The following is a 21,968-nucleotide window of genomic DNA, read 5'->3' on the forward strand; positions in this document are numbered from 1 at the left end:
CCAGGCAAACCTAAGGTTCTGCTCCAGTGTTTAACACGCAGTAGGGTCTGAGGGAGGCAGCAACAGCTACCTGCCTATAAAACAAGAGAACAGGAGCTGGGAAAATCTGAATAGAAGTTGCCCTGTAGCCTTGGCATAAAAGGGCAGTCACAGGGCTGGGGATATAGCTCAGTTGGTAGAGTGCAAGCACAAGGCCCTGGGTTCAATCCCCAGCACTGACGGGAAAAAAAAAAAAAAAAACGCAAAAAGGGCAGTCACCGGTAAGGAAAAGAGACAAGGCAGCAACCATTGTTCCACAGAATCTGATGGAAAGGAAGTTCTGCTCTCATTGGTCATTCATCTGAAAAAAAAGAGTCATCCTTGGATCTCCTTTCTCAGGGAATCATTTTATTTTTAACTAACATATTTAGATTCTTATTCCTAAGGAAATAGCCACCAATGAGGAATGCGATATCAGTATAATTGGTTCTATGTCTTTACTTTCCATTTAGTTCAACAAACATTTACTGGGACCTTCTGAGAACCAGGCACCATGCCAAATACTGGCAGTGGAGATGATAATGATTATTCCACCACTTTATAATAAAAAATGTATTTAATTCTTTTCATGTGTAATTCTTTAAAACTGAACATACAGGCTTCTTGGTATCTATATTCTTTTGTGAACTGCCTATCCATGTATTTTTGCTATTTTTCCATTATTAATGAGTTTATCTTTATTGTTAAAAAGAACTTTACAGTTAAGAATGGTAGTGCTTGGTCATCTATATTGAAAACATTTTTTTTGTATTTTCTCATAAGAGGCAAATTGTTTGAGCAGAGGAAGTTCACTAATCTGCACATACCGTGTTATTGCAAAACCAAACAATGTCCCCTTCGTTACCAGTGTAGAAAAGTATTGATCCACCATCTTTGTCCCAGTGTTTGTCAGATAGCAGGTACCGCTGTTTAAAAGTGTTCATGTTACTGAATCCAAAATGATCAACCTGTAATAAAAACAAAACAGACAAGATATATTTCAAAGGAAAGTAAATGATATCAATATAACAATAATTCATTCTTCCATTTAAACCAACCTATGCTACAAAAATAATAAAACCTTAAACTTTATTTGGTTTATTATTAATGGTAATATTGATGCTGTTGTTTTGAAATTCTTTTCTCTATATTGTAAAATAAAACAATGTTTAATATCCGTGGTCAAGATTTTCAGTGTAAAAGAAAAGACAGAATTATCAAACCAAGCAGTACTTTAAAAACAAAATGATGATGAGCTGGGGCTGTAGCTCAGGAGCAAAACACTTGCCTAGCATGCACAAGGTCCTGGGTTCAGTCCCCAGCACCACAAAATAATAATATTAAAATTGAAATAGAAACATGAGCCCATTATTTTTTTCTTTTTCTTTTACTTGATTTTTAATTGACAAGATATAATTATGGTGTACAACATGATGTTTTGAAATATGTGTACATTGTGGAATGACTAGACTGAGATAATTATCATAAGCACTATATCACATACTTATTTTTTGTGGTGAGAATACTCAAAATCTACTCTCTGAACATTTTTCAAGCATACAATACCTATCATTATTTTTCAAAATGTACATATCCCTTACTATGTGATTTTTCATTATTCAAACTTCAGTATCAAAATTCAAGCAATAAATAGACACTATTATGCTAGTATTAATAGACATTCCAAGTGCCAAGACTTTGGTGTCTAATACCATTCTCAGTAAAAGGAACTGATAGTACTGTGACTGACTGACATCTAGACCAGGAATTCACAAGATAAGCCTATACATCTTGCTGTACAAATAAACAAAGAAGTGCTCAAAAAGTAATAGAGTTACATTAACAGATAAGGAGCTAATTGCAAGAGACTATCACCAGTTAACATTTTAATAAACTGAACATGAAACAAATCAAACATTAAAAAGTTGATTGAAACATTTAATTCAAGAAAATCCTTTAGTACATACAGATTTTTTTTAAAAAAAAAGCAAGGAAAAAATTCATTTGCCACCATTTAAAGGATTCATTAAATGAATCCTTTACTTTGAAACAGGGAATTAAAAAATAAAAATTTCAACATTTAACCTGCCTTTGCAAAATAATTATATTTTAGGGTATCAAATAATCCTGATTGGTGAAGAAAAGCTGTTTAATCAAATGTCACTTAATGCAGAAGGAATGACAGAATTAGAAAAACTTCTGCAAAGTTACTGATTCAGGCAAGAATTATCAATTGGTGTTAAAAACATTAGGAGAACGGATAACAGGAAAATGAATATTCATACAGTGTCAAAGTAATACCATAGCAAAACTCTCTTGTTAAGAGGGGGAAATGTAACTTTATAAGGATCAGGTTGTCACCTTAATCTGGCAATGGATGTTGGCAGCACTAATGGTGGGCAGGCAGGGGTTAAGTACCACCTCATGTACACAACACGAAACACATATTACCCATGATACATTTTTTTGGAAGGGGTGGGAGTTGGGGGATTGAACTTGGGGCACTCAACCACTGAGCCACAACCCCAGTCCTATGTTGTATTTTCTTTAAAGACAGGGTCTCACTGAGTTGTTTAGTGCCTTGCAGTTGCTGAGGTTGGCTTTGACCTTGTGATCTTCCTGCCTCAGCCTCCCAAACCACGGGGATACAGGCGTGCACCAATTCTTGCCAAAAATATTCAGTTTTTTTTTAATCCAAACTTGGGATCTACTGACCAGGTTCTAGGAAATGCAGAGGGTAGGAGAGTTAAAATCTGAAAATTGACAAATTCAAAAGTGGGACATTTTATAGGACAAGGGCAAGGTAATATGAAAAAGAAAGTTTTAGATTAAGTGAATTTTAAGAAGCATAATAACCAGATGCAATGCATTATCCTGAATGGATCCTAATTTGAATAAATAAGATACAAATAACAATCTAAAGAAAATTGGGTTGATTTTTATATGGACAAGGTATTAGACAATTCTAAAGACTGTTTAGGAGTGAGCATATTATTTTGGCTACATAAGAAAATGTTTTGCTTTTTACAGTTGTACACTGAAAGATTTAAAGGTAGAAGGTCAAACTCTTAATACCTGAAAATACTTCAACATAAAAAAAGTAAATTGAACTTAAAGGAATTAAAGTTTATGCCAAAAGAGAAAAAAACATACAGGATAGTGAGACTTTATAAGACAGATTATAAAAAAATGAAAAATAAGAATGATAAAATGATTTTAAACTTAAGTTGAACTTCGGATATATTCTGTGAAGTTTTTCTTACCCTTTGAGATTTTTATGAACTGGCTATTTTACATCTAAATGTCAAATCCTATGACATGGTAAGATTGGGGTGCAGCTATTTGAACTTACAGAGTTACCCTGAGCCACTGAGCCTTAGGATCTTGGAGACAGCTGTGAAGGGACAGCAGTGGGACGCAGAGCCTGGTCTGGAGCCTGTGCAGGCTGCTCTTGCAGCACTGCCCCAGGCTCCCTGGAGCAGAGACTGGTGCTGACCTACACTAGACCCTGCAAGACTTGTCTGGGTCATTTTAAAATCGATGAGACTCCCTGCACACGTGTGCACATACACACACACACACACACACACACACACACACACTCTTCACATATCATAGGTCCCAAAATGCAAGTGTCTCAAATCTGCACCAAATTCTAACTGTATACTTACTGATCTCTATGATCGTCACCATACACAGGTCTAAAGTACAAGCTATTCTAGTCTTGAGATGCCTACTATTAAAATCAAGAATCAATAAAAGGGATGGTGTCAAACCAAAAAAGCTTCTTCACAGCAAAGGAAACAATCAAGAACATGAAGAGAGAGCCTATAGTATGGGAGAAAATCTATGCCACCTGCACCTCAGATACAGCATTAATCTCCGGGATATATAAAGAATTCAAAAAACAATACCAAAATCAAACAAACAAACAAATAATGCAATCAACAAATGGGCAAAAGAACTGAACAGACAATTCACAGAAGAAATATGAATGGTCACAAATATATTAAAAAATGTTCAACATCTCTAGTAATTACAGAAATGCAAATTAAAACTACTCTAAGATTTCATCTCACTCCAATCAAAATGACAGTTATCAAGAATACAAGCAACAATAAATATTGGTGAGGATGGGGGAAAAGGTACACTTAAACATTGCTATGAGAATGCAAATTGGTGCAATCATTATGGAAAGCAATATGGAGATTCCTCAGAAAACTTGGAATGGAACTATCATTTGACCCAGTTATCCCACTCACCAGTATATACCCAAAGGACTTAAAATCAGCATACTACAGTGACACAGTCACATCCATGTGTATAGCAGCTCAATTCATAATAGTTAAGCCCTGGATGGATGAAGAAAATGAAATATATATATATATATATATATATATATATATATATACACAATGGAATATTACTCAACCATAAAGAAGAATGAAATTCTGGCATTTGCTGGTAAATGGATGGAACTGAAGACTATCATGCTAAGTGAAATAAGCCAATCCCCAAAACCCAAAGGCAGAATGTTCTCTCTGATATGCAGATGCTAATGCACAACAGAGGGTGGAAAAGAATAGAAGTTCATTGGATTAGACAAAGGGGAATGAAGGGAAGGGAGGAGGGATAGGAATGGGAAAGATGGTAGAATGAATTGAACATAACTTTCCTATGTTCATGTATGAATACACAACCAGTGTAATTCCACATCGTGTACAACCACAAGAATGGGAATTTTTCTGAGGAATCTCCAGACTGCTTTCCAGAGTGGCTGCACCAATTTGCAACCCCACCAGCAATGTATGAGTGTGCCTTTCTCCTCACATCCATGCCAAAACTTATTATTGCTTGTGTTATTGATAATAGCCATTCTAATTGGAGTTAGATGAAATCTTAGGGTGGTTTTGATTTGCATTTCTCTAATTACTAGAGATGATGAGCACTTTTTCATATATTTGTTGATCATCTGTATATCTAGGACTAGGTATAAAACAATGGTGTCCTATATAACCCTCCCATTACATCCTTTAATTTACGGTGTCCTATATATCCCTCCCATTACATCCTTTAATTTACTTAATCACTCATTCAACAAGCATGTATTGAATTCCTATTCTGGGACAAGTGCTGAACTAAACAATGGGACAAAGAATAGGCTGAGCCACAATCCCTGCATTTCACTTAACTAATTCAACTACACCCACTCAGTCTAAAAATAAAAGAGAAAAAGAGAAACAAACAGTGAAGGGAAGGTATGCAAGTGATTCCAGGGCCTCCACTTAAGTAGTGTAGTGGTTCTCACTGTGAGGTCCTAGGGCCAGCAGTATCCGCATCACTGGGAATTTGCTAGAACTGCAACCTCTCTTGCTGAATCCCAGACCTACTGAATCTGAAACTGTAAGTGTAGAATCTAGTGAGCTGTACTTTAACAAGCTCTGCAAATGTTCTGATATATAGTTGAAGTTTTAAAAACCACCAGATTAGAGGAAGAATCAAAAAAAGACATGAATCTGCTATCCCTTCCCTTGATCTAGATTTCAGGATAACTCTAATGCTGTAAGCATTTCACTATGCTGACTAAGTCTCCGGTGCTTATAGATTTCAATTACTCCTCAACATACTCCCAATATAAGCCAAATGCATCAAAAGAACCTCAACAACAACCAACACACACACACAATCTATTTCAATGAAGAAGGAAAGAGTTGCTGTGTTAGATGTAACGAAGAGAGGTACAAGACGCTCTAGAACAAGAGGATATCCCACAGGATATCCAAAGGTGATTTTGCCATAGTGATTTTCAAACCCAGCCTTCTTATAAAATGAGATATTGTTATAAGCTTTAAAAACAGCCTACAAAGAATAACATTTCAATATCCAGTAGGAAGATTTCAAATTTGAAAATGTGGTATGTGTTTATATGTCATGTTTAATATAAATAGTAGAAAGTTCTTGCCAGAGAAAAACCTTCCACCTAGAATTACAAGGGACACAGGAACTTCAGAACCAGAGTAAGCCAAGTTCTTTTGTATGACTATATCTAGGCACTTCTGCTCCTAGAAATCAGTCTTAATTTTTAAGATTGGAGGAAAAAAGGGAGGAATCTTCCTATAGTAGAAAGAAAGCAAGTTTGGGAGTTAACAGACCCAACCCCGAATCTTTACCAGCTATAAGACCAGGTAAGTCACTTAATCCTCCAAGCCCTGATATCTTCCCAGATAAACTAAAGATAATAACCCATTGCTCAAAGAATTGCTGTAAGGATAGAGAAAATGTACCTCAAGTACTAGGTATAATTCCTGAAAAATAATAATTTCTCAATAAATATTAATTATCCTCTCTGATGCATTTGCACACCAATCCTAACATGAATTACTTAGTTGGTAAAAGGTAGTGATGTTCTTGAGAGAATTACAGATAGTATTTTTAGAATGTCAAAATCTCCTATTTTCTGTTTCACCTAAATATTAAACAACTGGAAACATACAGTAAAATGTCCTTTACACAATATGAATTTATGGAATTTTCTTGGCTCCCTCCCACCATCCAGGCTACCAACTTCCAGGTATTATTAACTCTAGTTTTCAGTACCTAATGGTCAGGCACGCAAGGGGCAGTGTGCCCTCTGCTGTTCAGAACTGAGACACTTCCAGTTCTGGGCTCCTGAATAGAGATTGTATAAATCACAACATAAAAGGGACTTAAACGCTGTTTGATCTGTTGCCCGACTGAGGAAACAGGGCTCAAAGCGGTCAGATGACTTAGCCAAGGTCAGAGCAGAGCTGGAATTTTAAATTATTTTTGTAATTTGATTTACTGAAATATCCAAAATAAATAATAGCGTTATGAAAGCAATACAAACATGACCTCAGAAAGGAAACATTCTAGTTATACACAGCAGTTCTTTCTAGAATATGGTCCAAGAAATTTTAAATTTTAAAAGATACTTCCCTCCTTCACCACGTGGAGGAGAAACGGATCTGAGAGAATGGGTAGGGAAGAAAGAACAAAGAGAACATCCTTTAAATACAATGTAATGTGGCAAAAAAAATTTGGATTTTTAAGCTGCACAAAAATAAATATTATACCCAGAAAAACTGGTAATAATATTATACCTATCAGTCATCTGGGGGCAATGAGGGTAGGAGAGAATAACACAGAGTACCCTCTGCATGCTGGCACTGTGTTGCTTGATGCAGATCACCTGGCCAGCCCATCACCTGGGGCACTTTCATAACATCATTGTTAAAACAAGGATGGTGACTCTCAGAGAGGTCAGATAATTTGTCCAAAATAACATAGTTAATAAATAGAAATAAAATACAATCCTTTTTACATGCTCTTCACACCAACCCGCTCCTGCTTCTGACAAAACTCAAATCTGAAGCCAGGGGCACAATGGGGCATGCCTGTAATCCCAGCTGCTTGGGAGACTGAGTCAGAAGGAGCACAAATTCAAGGCCAGCCTGGGCAACCTAGTGAGACTTTGACCCAAAATAAAATAAAAAGGACTGAGGATGTAGCTCAGTGGTAGAGCTCCTCTGGGTTCAATCCCAGTATGGGGAAAAAGAGAAAGAAAGAAAAAACCTGCTCTTCACTACAACATGCTGTTGCAGAGAGAGCTGACAACCAACTTTAGCCTTCAGCAGGGGACACAAATATCTTTCTCCTAAGTTTGCAATACGATGGTCACAACCTCAGCCACTTACTAACAGTTACACAACAAACTATGTAGCATGCTGGTCTTTTCACTGACCTGACTCAATAATCACTACTATACCACTATTTTTAACTCATTTACTTAGACCGCTGATAAAAACAACCACATTGAGGTGGCGCATGCCTATAATCCCAGCAGCTTGATAGGCTGAGGCAGGAAGATCACAAGTTCAAGGCCAGCCTCAGCAATTGAGACCCCAAGCAACGTAATGAGACCCTGTCTCAAATAAAAAATAAAAGGGCCTGGGGATGTGTGGCTCAGTGGTTAAGTGCCCCTGGGTTTTAATCCCTGGTCCAACAACAACAACAACAACAACAACAACAAAAACACCTCACTCTACAGTTGGTTATTTAGGTACCCAGAAAAATAATAATAGAATAATAATAACTAACAGAAATTTGATAAATATATGAAAAGTATACTCATAAGATATAGAGGACAAAAAAAAAAAACCCTCATCCCGAGATGCTGAACAAACAAGAGCCTCTCACACCCATTTGATGTGTGGGTCCTGTTTTAGGTCAGAGACGCACAGTCCAACAGTCTGTTAGAGTTCCCAAAGAGAGAGCAGTAAAGCTTCTGGACAAGTTCCATCTGCCCTGAAGGGGAAAACACGTTCATGTTGGAAGGATACAAGTTCTCAAAGAAGGAATCAAAACCTGGAAGGAGGAGGCCCTTGGGCTACGTGTGGAGAATGGTGGGAGTGGAGAAGTGGGTCCTGCTAGGTTCTCCCTTACACAAGGCAGCACCCCAGCTAAAACAAGATCAAAGAGAAATGCCATATTTTATGAGTCAAATCCTTGGCTGCTGGGTGACCCCTTGTTATTTCCATTTTATTATATCAAAAACCTGCCCAAATATTTTACCTTTATTCATCTGTACAATGAGGATACAGGAAGCATTGGAGACTAAACTAGAATTAGAGAGGAAACTGTGTCCCTTGATGATAGTCTAGTGGTGGCAAGGAAAATGATTACAAGTCTCTCCAAGAGGAAGATGAGTCCAAAAAACAGGAATTGTCCTTCCCTTCTCTTCATTGCCAGCCCTACAGGTTTAGTTTTTGTTTGTTTGTTTTGGTGCTGGACATTGAACCCAAGGCCTCATGAATACTAAGCATATGCTCTACCACTGAACCACACCCTCAGCCCTAGTTTCTCCTTTAAAAGTAAGGTAGAAGTTTCCTCAGAAATGTTCTTCCAATGAAAACATTTTTCTATGTAATGAGACACTACTCTTCTCATATTCCCTTCCTTCTATCCTATATCCTATGACATGCCCAAATTTTGAAAAGGAATAGAAGTAAAATATTTATTCAAAGAGGAAATGGCAAAAGTGGGGGGAGAAGTGATATGGGAGAGTTCATCATTGAAAAATTTAGCAATCCAGCCTCCTATACTTGTAAATGGATAGTTCAAAAGGCAAGATTACAATAGCTACCATAATGCCCTTGTACATGACAGACGTCATAAATGATTATTGAAAGAATAAAGTTCTAAATCAATGGCTCCCAATGTTTCTGAGTATGAGGTCCCCCTTTTAATGTTGAAATTTCATTTTAACATAGGCATGTTATATCTTAGAAGTTTATGCTTGAGAAAATATGAGAAGCCATTATAAACTATACTGTGGTATAAATAGCATATAATTACATTTTTTAAAACAGTATCTGCTTGGTAGGGAAATGGATTAAAATACCCCCTCCAATAACTGCAGTGCTTAGTAACCTCCCTTTGATCAATGACTGTAGGCCCCAGATGGGGAATCACATTATAAATTTTCAAAATGCTGTGAGTTCAAAATACTCTCTGCTCTACTGCTAAAACAGGGAGTCCCTTGGAGATGCCTAAAACATTCCAGTAAGCTAAGAAATAACAAGTTTCATCAAACAACAGTTAAAATTTCATCAGAAGATTCTGACATCACCTGCTGGCTGAATACTCTGCAAACACTATGTGGTCAATAACAGCCCTTAGTTCAGGAAGATTTACAGCACTAGAATTACCTGACCACAGCTTACCATAAGCTCTGGCCTTAAAGTGCTGCTGAAATGATAAAATACATCGATTTTAGGAAATACGATGCCATCAGAGGGCGCTGTTGTATAAGTTAAGTGGTGAAGTGGGTGCACCCATTAAGTTTTTTAAATTAGATGAATAAAATTTAGGATAGAGTGGAAACGTAGATGGCAGGGTCAAACTCTTGGATAAAAGATAGGAACACAGGAATGCCAATTATTTTAAGTATTTCCTAAATAAAGATATATTCCCATCACTGAAATACGGCAGTCATTTCCCTTCTTTTTAAATTCAAGGTTCAAGATGTATTATGTAAAAATTAGAAGTCAGAACACTGGTTACCACTGTGGCAGGGAAGTGATTCTAAAAGAGAAGGAGAGGATTCAGGAGTTAGGATGGAACATTTCTCTATATTACAATAAAATAGTTCAAAAGAGATTCATGAACATTCAAAATTTCATTTAAGAGACTTTTATAATACACATTTATATTTCTATCTAACTATACAGTCACATGTAAATTACATTGTACTGAAGCACAACAGTATTTTTTTTTAATTAAAAAATTTTTTTAGCACTCACTAAATAGTGGGCATCGAGAACTGAACTTAGTAAGGCACAGTTCCATGAAGTTCTGAAAAAAAAATCACACAAAGGGGAAGTCGGGTTCTGTGCACAATGTGCTGTGGGAGAGCAGAAGAAAGCTACCACCCTGCCAGGGGATCAAGGAAGCTCACCAGGGAAGTGGCTCCTGGGCTGAATCTTGAAGCATGGCAAGAATTTCCCAGCACAGAAGAGCGTTTCAAGCAAAAGGAGCTAGAATAGCAAAGTTATGGTGCACTGTTGAGAACACACACAAACTTAAAACCTGCTCTTGGCTAGGCACAGTGGAGCATGCCTGTTGTCCCAGTGACTGAGGAGGCCGAGGAAGGAGGATTGCAAGTTCAAAGTCAGTCTCAGCAACTTAGTAAAAAACTACTAAAATTACTAAAAAAACTTAGTAAGACCCTGTCTCAAAATAAAAAATTAAAAGGGCTGAGTAATACAGTTCAATTGTTAAGTGCCCCTGGGTTCTATTCCTGGTGCCAAAAAGAAAAAAAGAAAGAAAAGAAAAGAAAACTTGTTCTTTCTTTGTAGCAGAAGGTATATGGTTTATGAGGGAGATAAAACTATTCATCAGCTGCCAGCAGACTTAAATGAAAATCTTCCTGCAAAGAGAAACCTCACTGAAGATGACATTGTTTCTCTAAACCAATAGTGAATGTAATAGGACCACCAGAAACAGATTTAACAAGGCAAGGACTTTTGTTTGTCTGTCCGCTGCTAAGTCACCAGTGACTAGAACAATGCCAGGAATATAGAAGAACAATGAACAGGTAGCAAATGATTGAGTGCATGCATTCTGGCTGCACAACTGAGAAAGACACCCAGCACGGCGTCAGGGCCCATCATAACCAGAAACAATGAGAAGAGAGAGCCAAGTTCCCAGGATCAAGTTTGCGTAGGTTGGTTTATTCTGTGGGTCTGTTACTGGCTTTGGAAGAGTTGCAGAACACTAATTGGATGTGCCTTTTGCATACTAGTAAATCACATGCCTTAGGGAAAAACCAAACCTAAAATCTAAGGCCATTCGTCAGTCATCTCAGACTGCTGAAGAAGCAGAAATTGCATGCTCTGTGCTGCAGGGGGAGAACAGGGAAATGAATAAATAACTACAAATAATACAGACAGAAGGACAGCTTGTGGGTAGAGGAGAGGACTAATCGGAACTCTACCAAAGTGTGCTACCCAAAATATACCTGACCTTGTGACAGGGTTAAAGTCAAAGATTTTTAAGGCTGGAAATTATTTAAACTGTTCTCAGCCAGAGCAGAGTAATTTTACCTGAAGAACAGTGTCCTTTAACATGTACATCATAATGGTTCATTCAGCAGCTTAATAGTGTTTAGTGAACCCAAATATGCTGTAAATGTTGATTTGATCAATGTATATATATAATACATTTTCCAACACTAGATTTTTATCAAGAAACAAGGGAGAGGTATAATGCCTGAAAACAGAAATGTAATCAGAGGGAACAATTGAGAACATAGAAGAAAGGGGAAGACCTGAAGCAGTGGGATCTTGAGGAAGCAGGAGGGAGGGGTCCACAGCACAGATGAGGGATCTGACTTGGCAGGCTGAGGAACTCCTTCTCTGTTGAGAAACAGATGGATCCAGAAGGAATTGCTTTTTCAGTTGGAATGTGAGGGAACTGAAATGGGCCCTATCTAAAATGCCCCTCATACAACACCTTAGCTTTTTAATCAGTGAATTAGGGGGTAAGGTTATTAGAAGAGAGAATAAATGAGAGTTAGTGAAGTAGTGGTTGATGACAGAGGTAAAAGTACAGCATGGAAGAAGGAACTAGTGTCTGGGTCTCTGCACACTTCGGAAGTTGCGGGCTGACTCTGCAGGAGCAGTCTCTGCCTGGCTGTGAGTGTGCTTCAGCAGAGGCCCACGTCCCAGGGAGTCAGGAGGCAGAGAAGTTCAATGGCTGAATAAAACTATTATGGGAACTTCATCAAGTGGCTGTGGCAAAAGACCGGGGTAAGAGAGCTGAGGTCACTCCTGAGCTCCATGCAGATGGGAATATGGAGCAACGAGGTCTTCTCCACCAAGATGAATGCTGCCATGATCTGACTCAAGACATCCCAAACTATGTTGGATGTACTCCAATTTAAGGAGTAAATGTGTGTGTGAGTGAGTGTGTGTGTGTGTGTGTGTGTGTGTGTGTGTGAGTTACTAGGGATGGAACCCAGGGGCACTCTACCACTGACCACATTCCCAGCCCTTTCATTGTTTATTTTGAGATAATGTCTCACTACATTGCCCAGAGTGGCCTCAAACTCATGCTCCTCCTGCCTCAGCCTCTCAAGTCAGTAGGACTGCAGGTGTGCACCAAGGTATCCAGTTTAAGGAATAAAAACTCTTGCCAGAACTCATACTTCTAATATAGAAGCATGTCAAAGATAATCTTATAAAAAGTATGTAATGCTGCATATTTTTAAACAAAACCTTACAAGTTTATATTCCATTTTATTAAATACGAATATTACCAATGATTTTATGATCAATTGCTCTGAATGTTTCTATATATGCAAAGTATTCTAGATACCACTGCTATAATATATACCATACCACATCTTCTGAGAGACAAAGGCTGGTATGTGTTAGACTGAAAAGAGATAAAGACACCTCCACACACACCCCAAAGTCTACACCATGTTTTTCACATATAGGAGCTCAGACCCATGATCCATGTAACTTCCAATCCAACCTTGCATAGGTATCTTCCTTCTCTGCAGAGAGCTGTGATGACTTCCCCAAACTTCTCTTTTCCATCTGAACAACCCCATCTAACACTGTTTTCTATTTAAAACTAAGATCCTCATAACCCTGCACATGCCCTGATTTAATTCCCTCTTATGGATGGTGCGTTCAGATTTGAGTACAACATATGACATATGGTCTGACGAATTGTCCTTGTTCACGCTTTACCAGGATTAAAAAGGTAGTAAATATATTTATAGATAAAGTTGCACTATAGAAACCTCCTTTATATTAAGAATCAGAGAAGGTGGACTGGGTTGAAGAGCATCCCCCTCAAAATTCGTATCTTTCCTGGATGGTCAAATGGGACCTTATTTAGAAATAGGGTCACTGCGGATGTAATTAGTTAATATGGGGTCATGCTAGAGTAGGGTCCTTAAGCCAATAAGACTGGTATTCTTATAAAAGAAGAGAAGAGACACAGAGACAAGTACAGAAAGGAAAATGTCATGTGAAGACACAATGAGCAAAAGAGAGATGTCCATGTGACAATGGAAGTTAAAGGTTAGAGTCATGCAAATACTCCAGAAACGACAAGGATTACCAGTGACCACCAGAAGCTTACAGAGAGGCATGAAACAGATTCTCCCTCCAAGTTCCCAAGAAGGAAACAATCCTGCTGACACCTTGATTTTGGGCTTGTGGCCCTCAGAACTGAAAGAATAAATTTCTGTTATTTTAAATGACGCAGCTCGTAGTTCTTTGTTACAGAGTCCTAGGAAACTAATGTAGAAGTCCTCTCCATGGAGGTGGCATCAGAGCCTGAAGAGCCATCCAAGGAAAGAAGTCTAAAATGAAGAAAATGAAAACTTTAAAGTCCAAGTTAGGCATGGTGATGCATATCCATAATCCCAGAGACTTGGGAGGCTGAGGCAGGAGGATGGCAAGTTTGAGGCCAGCCTTAGCAACTTAGCAAGACTCTGTCTCAAAACAAAAAGAGCTGAGAGTATAGCTCAGTGGTACAGTGCTCCTGTGTTCAATCCCCAATACTAAAGGAAGAAAGAAAAGGAGAGAGAGAGAGAGAGAAGAGAGAAAGAAAAGAGGAAGAAAGAAAATAAATATAAAAACTCAGAGGCTAGAAAGGGCTTGCCATGCTATGTTTTAGGAACAGAAATGAGACCAGAGTGTCTAGAACATGGTAAACAAGAAGAATGATATGGAATGAGGTTGAGAGCTAAGTAGTATATAATAGGGAATTTGGATTTAATTTTAATGGCAATGGGAATAAGAGTTTTAAGACTTATTCTGATCAGTTTCAAGAAGATCCCTTTGGCAATTTCTGTGGAAGATGACTTAGAGGAATTTAAAAAGACAGAGAAAAAGAAAAAGAAAGAAAAAAGAAAGGAAGAAGAGTAAATTCAAGACTATAGAAAAGCTCAGGTGGAAAATTATTACAAGAATAACAAGTCAGCTGAGTGTGATGGCACACACCTGTAATCCCAGCAGCTCAGGAGGCTGAGGCAGGAGAATCACAAGTTCAAAGCCAGCCTCAGCAACTGAGGCCCTAAGCAGCTTAGCAAGACCCCGTCTCTAAATAAAAATAAAATAAAATAAAAAAGGGCTGGAGATATGGCTTGGTGGTAAAGCACCTCTGGGTTCAATTCCAGATATCAAAAAAAGGAAGAAAAAGAAGAAGAGAAGCAGCAGCCAGATTTCAAACCAAGGCTTCCTCAATTTCTATATATAGAACAATATTTATTATTTCAAATCATAATATGCTCAAGAAAGAGCACAATGAAAAAGGATCCAGTGTATGACGACAGTATTCATTTAACAGCAATCAACAGAAGGATGTCTTCTGAGCAGTGGCTGCCAACACTATCGCCCATTCATGAGTGATTACACAAGGCCCTGACTGTGGGCATTCTAAACAGTCAAGGTCAAGGCCTTCAGGCCTTCAGCTCCAAGGCCTTCAGGCTTCCCCTAGAATTTCAGTTTTGTTTTTGTTTTTGCTTGGTTTTGGCAGTACTGGAGATTGAACCCAGAGATGCTTTACCACTGAGCTACATCTCCAACCCTTTTTATTTTGTTTTGAGACAGGGTCTTGTTAACTTTCCTAGGCTGGCTTCAAATTTGCAATTCCCCTATCTCAGACTCTAGAATAGCTGGGATTACAGGCATGCTCCATGGCATCCAGCTAGATAGACATTAACAAAATATATTCTACTTCCATTCTTTTTCTCCAAAACTATTTTAAAAAATTGATAGAAAGTGATAATATAATAATTGTTCTCAACTTTTTGGTCCCTGTTTCATTCTGGTGAGATAAAGGATACCAGGGACCACAATCTTCACCTAGTTTCTTCTGATGACTTAATAAGCTACTTTAAAAAAGAGAGTAGCAGGCTGGGGAGATAGCTCAGTTGGTTGAGTGCTTGTCTCACAAGCACAAGGCCCTGGGTTCTATGCCCAGCACTGCCAAAAAAAAAAAAAAAAACCAGAGAGAGTAGCATATCTGTTTTAGTTAACTTTTTCACCACTGTGATCAAAAGACCTGACAAGAACAATTTTAGAGGAGAGGAAGTTTATTTGGGGCTCATAGTTTCAGAGGTCTCAGTCCATAGACAACCAACTCCATTACTGTGTGCCTGAGATACAGAACATCATGGTGGATGGGTGTGGAGGAAAACAGTTCAGGACATGGCACCAGGAAGCAGAGAGACTTCTCCTTTCACCAAAGACAAAATATAAACTTCTAAGGCATATCCCCAATGACCCACTTCCTCCAGTCACACCCTACCTGCCTACAGTTACCACCCAGTTAATCTGTATCACAGGATTAATACACTGATTAGGTTAAGACTCTCATAAACCAATCATTTCACCTCGAAACTTTCTTGTATTGTCTTACACGTGAGCTTTTGGGGGACACTTCACATCTAAACCATAACAATATCCAATCATAAGACTAAATCATAATGTAAAACACAGCTCAGCCTCCTCCAGAGAGGACCTTCTGTCAGTCACACCACAAAAATCACTGAAATGGACTACAATGTTCTCTTTTTAAAAGACTACTTTAAAATGAATGGTTTTTATTATGTTGAAAAATACATGATTTTAAAGCACTTCTGAAAAAGTAAACTTTACAAAATCCGCATATGAATAGCATCCACAAAAGGAAGCAACTGAAGAAAGTTATGCCTAAGCTTTTTCCTCCTGGGAAACTCCAACATGAAATTTTCAATTCTGATTTCACTATAAAATGGCCTCTGGGGATTTTTTATCATCATCTTAAAACACAAACTACTCATTGTTTCGAGCACTGTAAAAAAGATAAAGGAAGGGAAAAGGATATCCTCAGCTGAAACCAAAAAGCTCAGAACAATAACAGCAAGTTCAAACGAGACCAAGTTGCTTCCTTTGATTACTTTCAGGTGCTGTTGCCACTGCATTGCTGTATCTCACCAGAGCTAATGGGATGTGCAAACAAATGAGTCAGTGGTTAAATGCATTCAATGAACAAATACTTCTTGTGTGTCCACCATGGGCTGCAGTGCTAGAGATACGGCAGTGAGCAAGCCCTCAGTGCATACAGTCTAGTGATGGAACACAAGGAAAGGACAAAAAAGAAGCAAACACACAAATACTTAGGAACTATAATTGAACACGGTTTTATTCTGATAAAAAATAACAGAGGCAGACCTAATTTTAACAGGGTGGTAAGAGAAGGGACCTTGGAGCAAGCAAGAATTATTTAAACTTTTAATCCTTCCAGCCCTCAGTGTAAAAAGCACCTGGGAAAGTTCTATTCAATGTCACTTCCTACCTGAACCATCCCTGACTTTTGCATGTCCCAAAGTTATTTGAGTTCTATTATAAAGCTTTTCAAACAGCCTTGCACTGTAGTTATTTATACATGCACATCTTGTGTCTGCTATACTGTTATAAAATTCAAGACAGAAAGAATCCTATATACAATAAAAGTTAGATTCTACTGATCACTCCATGTGCATTATTCCCATCTGCTCCTGGATTAGTCTAAGGACTGCGCTAGGGTCTGCATATTATCTCATCTATTCTTCACAGGAACTTTATGAAGCAGATGGGCTGTTTTTGCTCACCACGCCACATTGCCTCCCCCTGTCCTTGTTCATCTCTGTACCCCACAACACAAATTGCCACATACCCAGACTTTGCTCCAAAACCAGTGACTATTTTCATTGGGGAGAAATGGTAAGTCTGGTGTGATACCAGAAAACCAAGCAACCCAGGCTAGACATTGGCTACACAGACTGAGTCTGCTCCAGACCACTGGGGCCACCAGAGGGATTCTGTCACAATCTTTCCATCAGAGAGGTATGTCAGATTCGGGATATGTGAATAGATCCTGAAATTATCAAGTTAAAATTCAACTCAACCTTGAAAGGGCAGAAGAGTCATAAAATTAAGACTAAAACCCGTCCTCCTCAGCAAGGACAGGGCCCTTTCCTCCTCCCAGCTTGTCCTCAGTGCCTACTGTGTGTCTAGCGATATTGGAAATAAGGATTAAACAAGGATCTTTAAGATACTTTGTTATTTTTAGATATACATGACAGTATATTTTGACATATTTATGGAAACATGGAGTATATCTTATTCTAATTGGTATCCCTGCCTTGTGTTTGTACTTGATGTGGAGATTCACTGTGGTATATTCATATATGTACGTAGGAAGGTTCTGTCAGATTCATTCCACTGTCTTTCCTATTCCTGTCCCACCTCCCTTCCCTTCACTCCCCTTTGTCTAAAGATACATTCTTTATTCTCAAGGAGACTATAGTCTTGTGGAGGAGACAAGTAAGCAAAGAAATTCCTCTGTATCAGGAATGCACATTATGAATGTGAGAACAAGGTATTTGTTAGGGCAGCGTTTGTTAGGAGACATAAGCCAAGCAACTGGTGGTACAGGAGGCTGTAATGCCTGTCCTGGGACCTGACCCACCTCCTTCCCAACCTCATCTACAACTCACCCCTCTCCCGCTTTGTATTTCAGAAATCCTCTGCAATTATGTGCTTTCTCCAGGCTTCCTTTCATGAATTTCCTCCAGCCTGGAATGCCTCCTCAGTCATCCTCCTGCATCATTCTCCAAAAGTTTGCTCAAGTGCTGACCCCTCTGGGAAAACTTCCTAGAACAACCCCAGGCCCAAAGTAGATTGCTCCTTCTCTTCTGATCCCATCACAGCTCCCAGCACATAGCCATCACATGTGTTACCACTGGTTTTAAAGTTGGTTTGGTACACAGGAAAAAGTCCAGCTTTGTAGCCTGAAAGTCCTATGCCATAATGCTAATTGTGCCATTTTTCTACTAGATGAGTTCCAGAAGCTTTCTCACATCCCTCAACTGCCAGAACTGCACAGGCATTAGTTCAGAAACTGGTGAGGGGCAATGGGAGATTAGAAAAGACAATCAGACACAGAGACAAGCTGAGACCAGGTGGGACATTACTTTCTGATGGAAAGTAATTTAGACACAGAGCTAGCTCAGCACATTTATTATACAGGTTTTAACATCAAAAGGATTTTTTTGTAAGAGTTTCTTCAAAGCATGCAGGCTGAAGGACAAAGTTCTGGGCAGCCCAATTATAATTATCAACTTGCACTCATAATTCTTTATACCCACCAGCTGGTGTCTGAACTCAGGGTCAAGACTGATAGTCTGGTGGCAAGCACAGAATCTCCTTTGAGTAGGGTATCCCCATAACAACTGGGCAGTCTCAACTGGCACCTGTGTACTAGGAGTTCCCAATGCAGGTGCTCTCCTGTCATCGAACGTCAGAGACCTTGATTCAAATCGTGGCTCCAAACACTCAACCTCAGTCTTTACATCTACAAAAGGGGTTATTAATGCCTTCCTTACCAGGTTGCAAAGATTCAAGTTAGTATAAGTCCTCATCATAGAAAAGGTTCAAAATTTGTTGAATTATAGTCAATAACCTAATGATTGATAGCTATCAATAATTTCATATTTTGGTAATAATAAAACATGCACACAAAAGTACATTACAATCAGATGTTTATTTTCACATTTGGCATGTGAGCCTGGAGAACCTAAAAAACACTTTGATAAGATGTTTTCCTCAGGTACAATTTTGTCATCATTAAGGCAATAAAAATAATTCAAGGTGACCTTTAAATACAAGAGAAAAGCATTGCCACAAAGAATACAACCAAGCTATACATGGTGGTGAACTCCTGTAATCCCAATGAAATCCCAGCAACTTAGGAGGCAGGAGGATCGAAAGTTCAAGGTAACCTGGCAGCATGAGTAACTTAGCAAGACCCTAAACAACTTAGCAGGACCCTGTCTCAAAATTTAAAAAAATAAAACAGATGGGATGTAGCTCAGTGGTAAAGCACCCCTGGGTTCAAACCCCAATACCAAAACAATAATAAATAAATACAACCAAGAAAACAAGAACAGCTTTACCACAAAGACTTACTTCACTTAAAAAAAAATCAATGAAAAACAAAAAGAACTTTCTTATGACTCAGGGACAATACTTACAGTTTGCCACCACTACTTCCTACAGGATACTCCCTTCCTTTAAAGCTAATTCTACCAGCCAACAAAGAGACAATAATTATAACCACTTGAAGTGGTGGTATTTTCATCCCATAAGCCTCAGACCTCAAAGTTTCCATTTTTAAAGTGGTCTTTTTTAGTCATATACAAAATAGATGAGTATTAAACAAGAGATAAATCTTTCTGTGGCATCCTGCTTTGCTCTTAAAAACATAGCTGGCCACAGTGGTACAGGAGACAGGAGGTTGAAGCAGGAGGATCACAAATTCAAGGCCAGCCTCAGAAACTTAGCTATTTCATCATGCTTCTCTCAAAATAAACAATAAAACGGGCTGGGAATGTGGCCCAGTGGCAGACCACACCTAGGTTCAATTCCTAGTACTCTTGGGGAAAAAAAAAGAAATGAAAAAGAGAAGAGGACCAAACAAAACAAAACAAAAACAAAAACAAAAACGAAAAAAACAGAACAAGTCAGAAAACTCAAACAAGTCCTGCAATTGTGAAAGCACATAAACACTAGGAGGGAAAACAAGATGGAGAAGAGATAAAAAGAACTGAATGTGTATCACACCTGCTCCTGGAGGTGGTGGTGGGGAGCGGTGGCTTTCAAGGAAAAATCTGTAAACTGCTAGGATATACTCAGGTCCTTTCTCCCCAAAATCATCTTCTACAATAGGAAGTTATTTTCACCATGGCATTTTCTCTCCTCTGAACTCCTTAGGTATGCACCTTCTTTGCAATACTATATATTCGTCCTACAGTAAAAACCCCTTCCAGGCCTGGTTTTCCATTATGAGAGAAACAGTCATCTTTGTGAGGTCTGTTTAATCCAGATTGGTGTTTCATAAAATGAAGATTGTGATCCACTGGCAGTTTATAAACTCTATTAAGTGGGTCATAGCATTTTTTAACAAAATTGCATACTATTGAGCAATCAAGTTATAGAATTTGAAATTATTCCTACCAAAAAAAATCCAAGTAGCCTGAACCATTATACCCCTGTGAGTGTAAATAACAAGACCTGAAGAACTACTACCTATGAAATCACATTCCAAGACATCATTATCATTGAGGCCCTCTCACAGAGTAAAGCATCGTTGACAGCTAAATAAATGCTTCAGCCATTAAGTACTGGGGGAGCCAGAAGAAGGACAGCTCATACCAGGCTGGAACGGTTGGAGGTTTCCCTGAAGAAGTGAGGTTTAAGTACAGACCAGGAAGGCTGGATTGGAAGAGAGGAGAAAAGAAAAAAAAAAAAAAAAAAAAATAACACAGTTCCAGTTGGCCTGGACAGAAGCTTAAAGAACAGAGAGACTGAAGAGGCTATTGTAATCATGTAGCCTGGAATCAAAGCACAGGGCAGTAACACTGGAAAATGAAAGAAGGAACCAAAACTAGGAAGGAATTGTGGAAAGGTCTTAATAACTGACTGAATTTTAGTGTGGATTTGAAGACAAAGGAATAAATGATTACAAGTTTTCTATCCTGGGTGACTAGGTGTTATGGTTTGGAATGTGAGGGGTCTCTCAGAAGCTTACATGTGAGACAATGCAAGTAGGTGTAGAGGAGAAATGGTTGGATCATGAGACCCTTAACCCAATCAGTGGATTAAACCCCTGATGGGATTTAACTGAGTGGTAACTAAAGGCAGTAGGGTGTGGTTGGAGGAGGAGGGTCATTGGGTTATGCCTTGGAGGTATATAATTTGTATCTGGCAAGTGGAGTCCCTTTCTCTCTGCTTCCTGATCATCATCCTTATGCTAACTCTTCTGCTATGGTGTTATGCTTCACCTCAAGCCCCAAGGAATGGAACTGGCCTTCTATAGACTGAGACTTCTGAAACAATGAGCCCCTAAGTAAATTTTTCCTCCTCTACAATTGTTCTTGTTGGATTAGTCACAGCAGTGAAAAGGCTAGCTAAAAGAATAGGAGATTAGAACAATTAGTAGTAATATGAAAAGGAGTTTTAGAAAGGAGTGTTCTATAATACATTATTATTTGTTATAATTTTAACCTGTTTTGGATACTTATATCTCTTTTTTTGGGGGGGGTGCTGGGGATTGAACCCAGGGTCTTGTGCTTGCAAGGCAAGCACTGTACTAACTGAGCTATCTCCCCAATTCCCTTATATCTCTTAAGGTGTACTGAGTTATCCTTAGGAAGGATGTTAAAGCAGTATCAGTAGCATTCCATTCTTAAGGCACTCACCTGGTAGAACCAAAGTTAATCACCTGGTAGAACCAAAGTTAATCCTCAGTCAGTTCTTAAATACTGAAATACTATTACAAAAACAAAATACTTTGTAACTAAATCAGTGGCCTCTGTGAACATA

The 21,968-nt window shown here is 38.6% G+C and overlaps 1 protein-coding gene across 2 annotated transcripts in view; it reads right to left on the reverse strand.

Moving 5' to 3' along the window:
• Prcp (prolylcarboxypeptidase) overlaps positions 1-21,968 on the reverse strand; it is an 85,521-nt gene that overhangs the window by 34,547 nt on the left and 29,006 nt on the right. For both annotated transcript variants that reach the window (XM_047515700.1, XM_047515699.1), the window contains exon 2: positions 846-986. In XM_047515700.1, coding sequence (XP_047371656.1) covers positions 846-986 — 141 coding nt within the window. The remainder of the gene's footprint in view (positions 1-845; positions 987-21,968) is intronic.

This window comes from Sciurus carolinensis, chromosome 11 (genome assembly GCF_902686445.1).
Source record: "Sciurus carolinensis chromosome 11, mSciCar1.2, whole genome shotgun sequence".
NCBI classification, from domain to species: domain Eukaryota; kingdom Metazoa; phylum Chordata; class Mammalia; order Rodentia; family Sciuridae; genus Sciurus; species Sciurus carolinensis.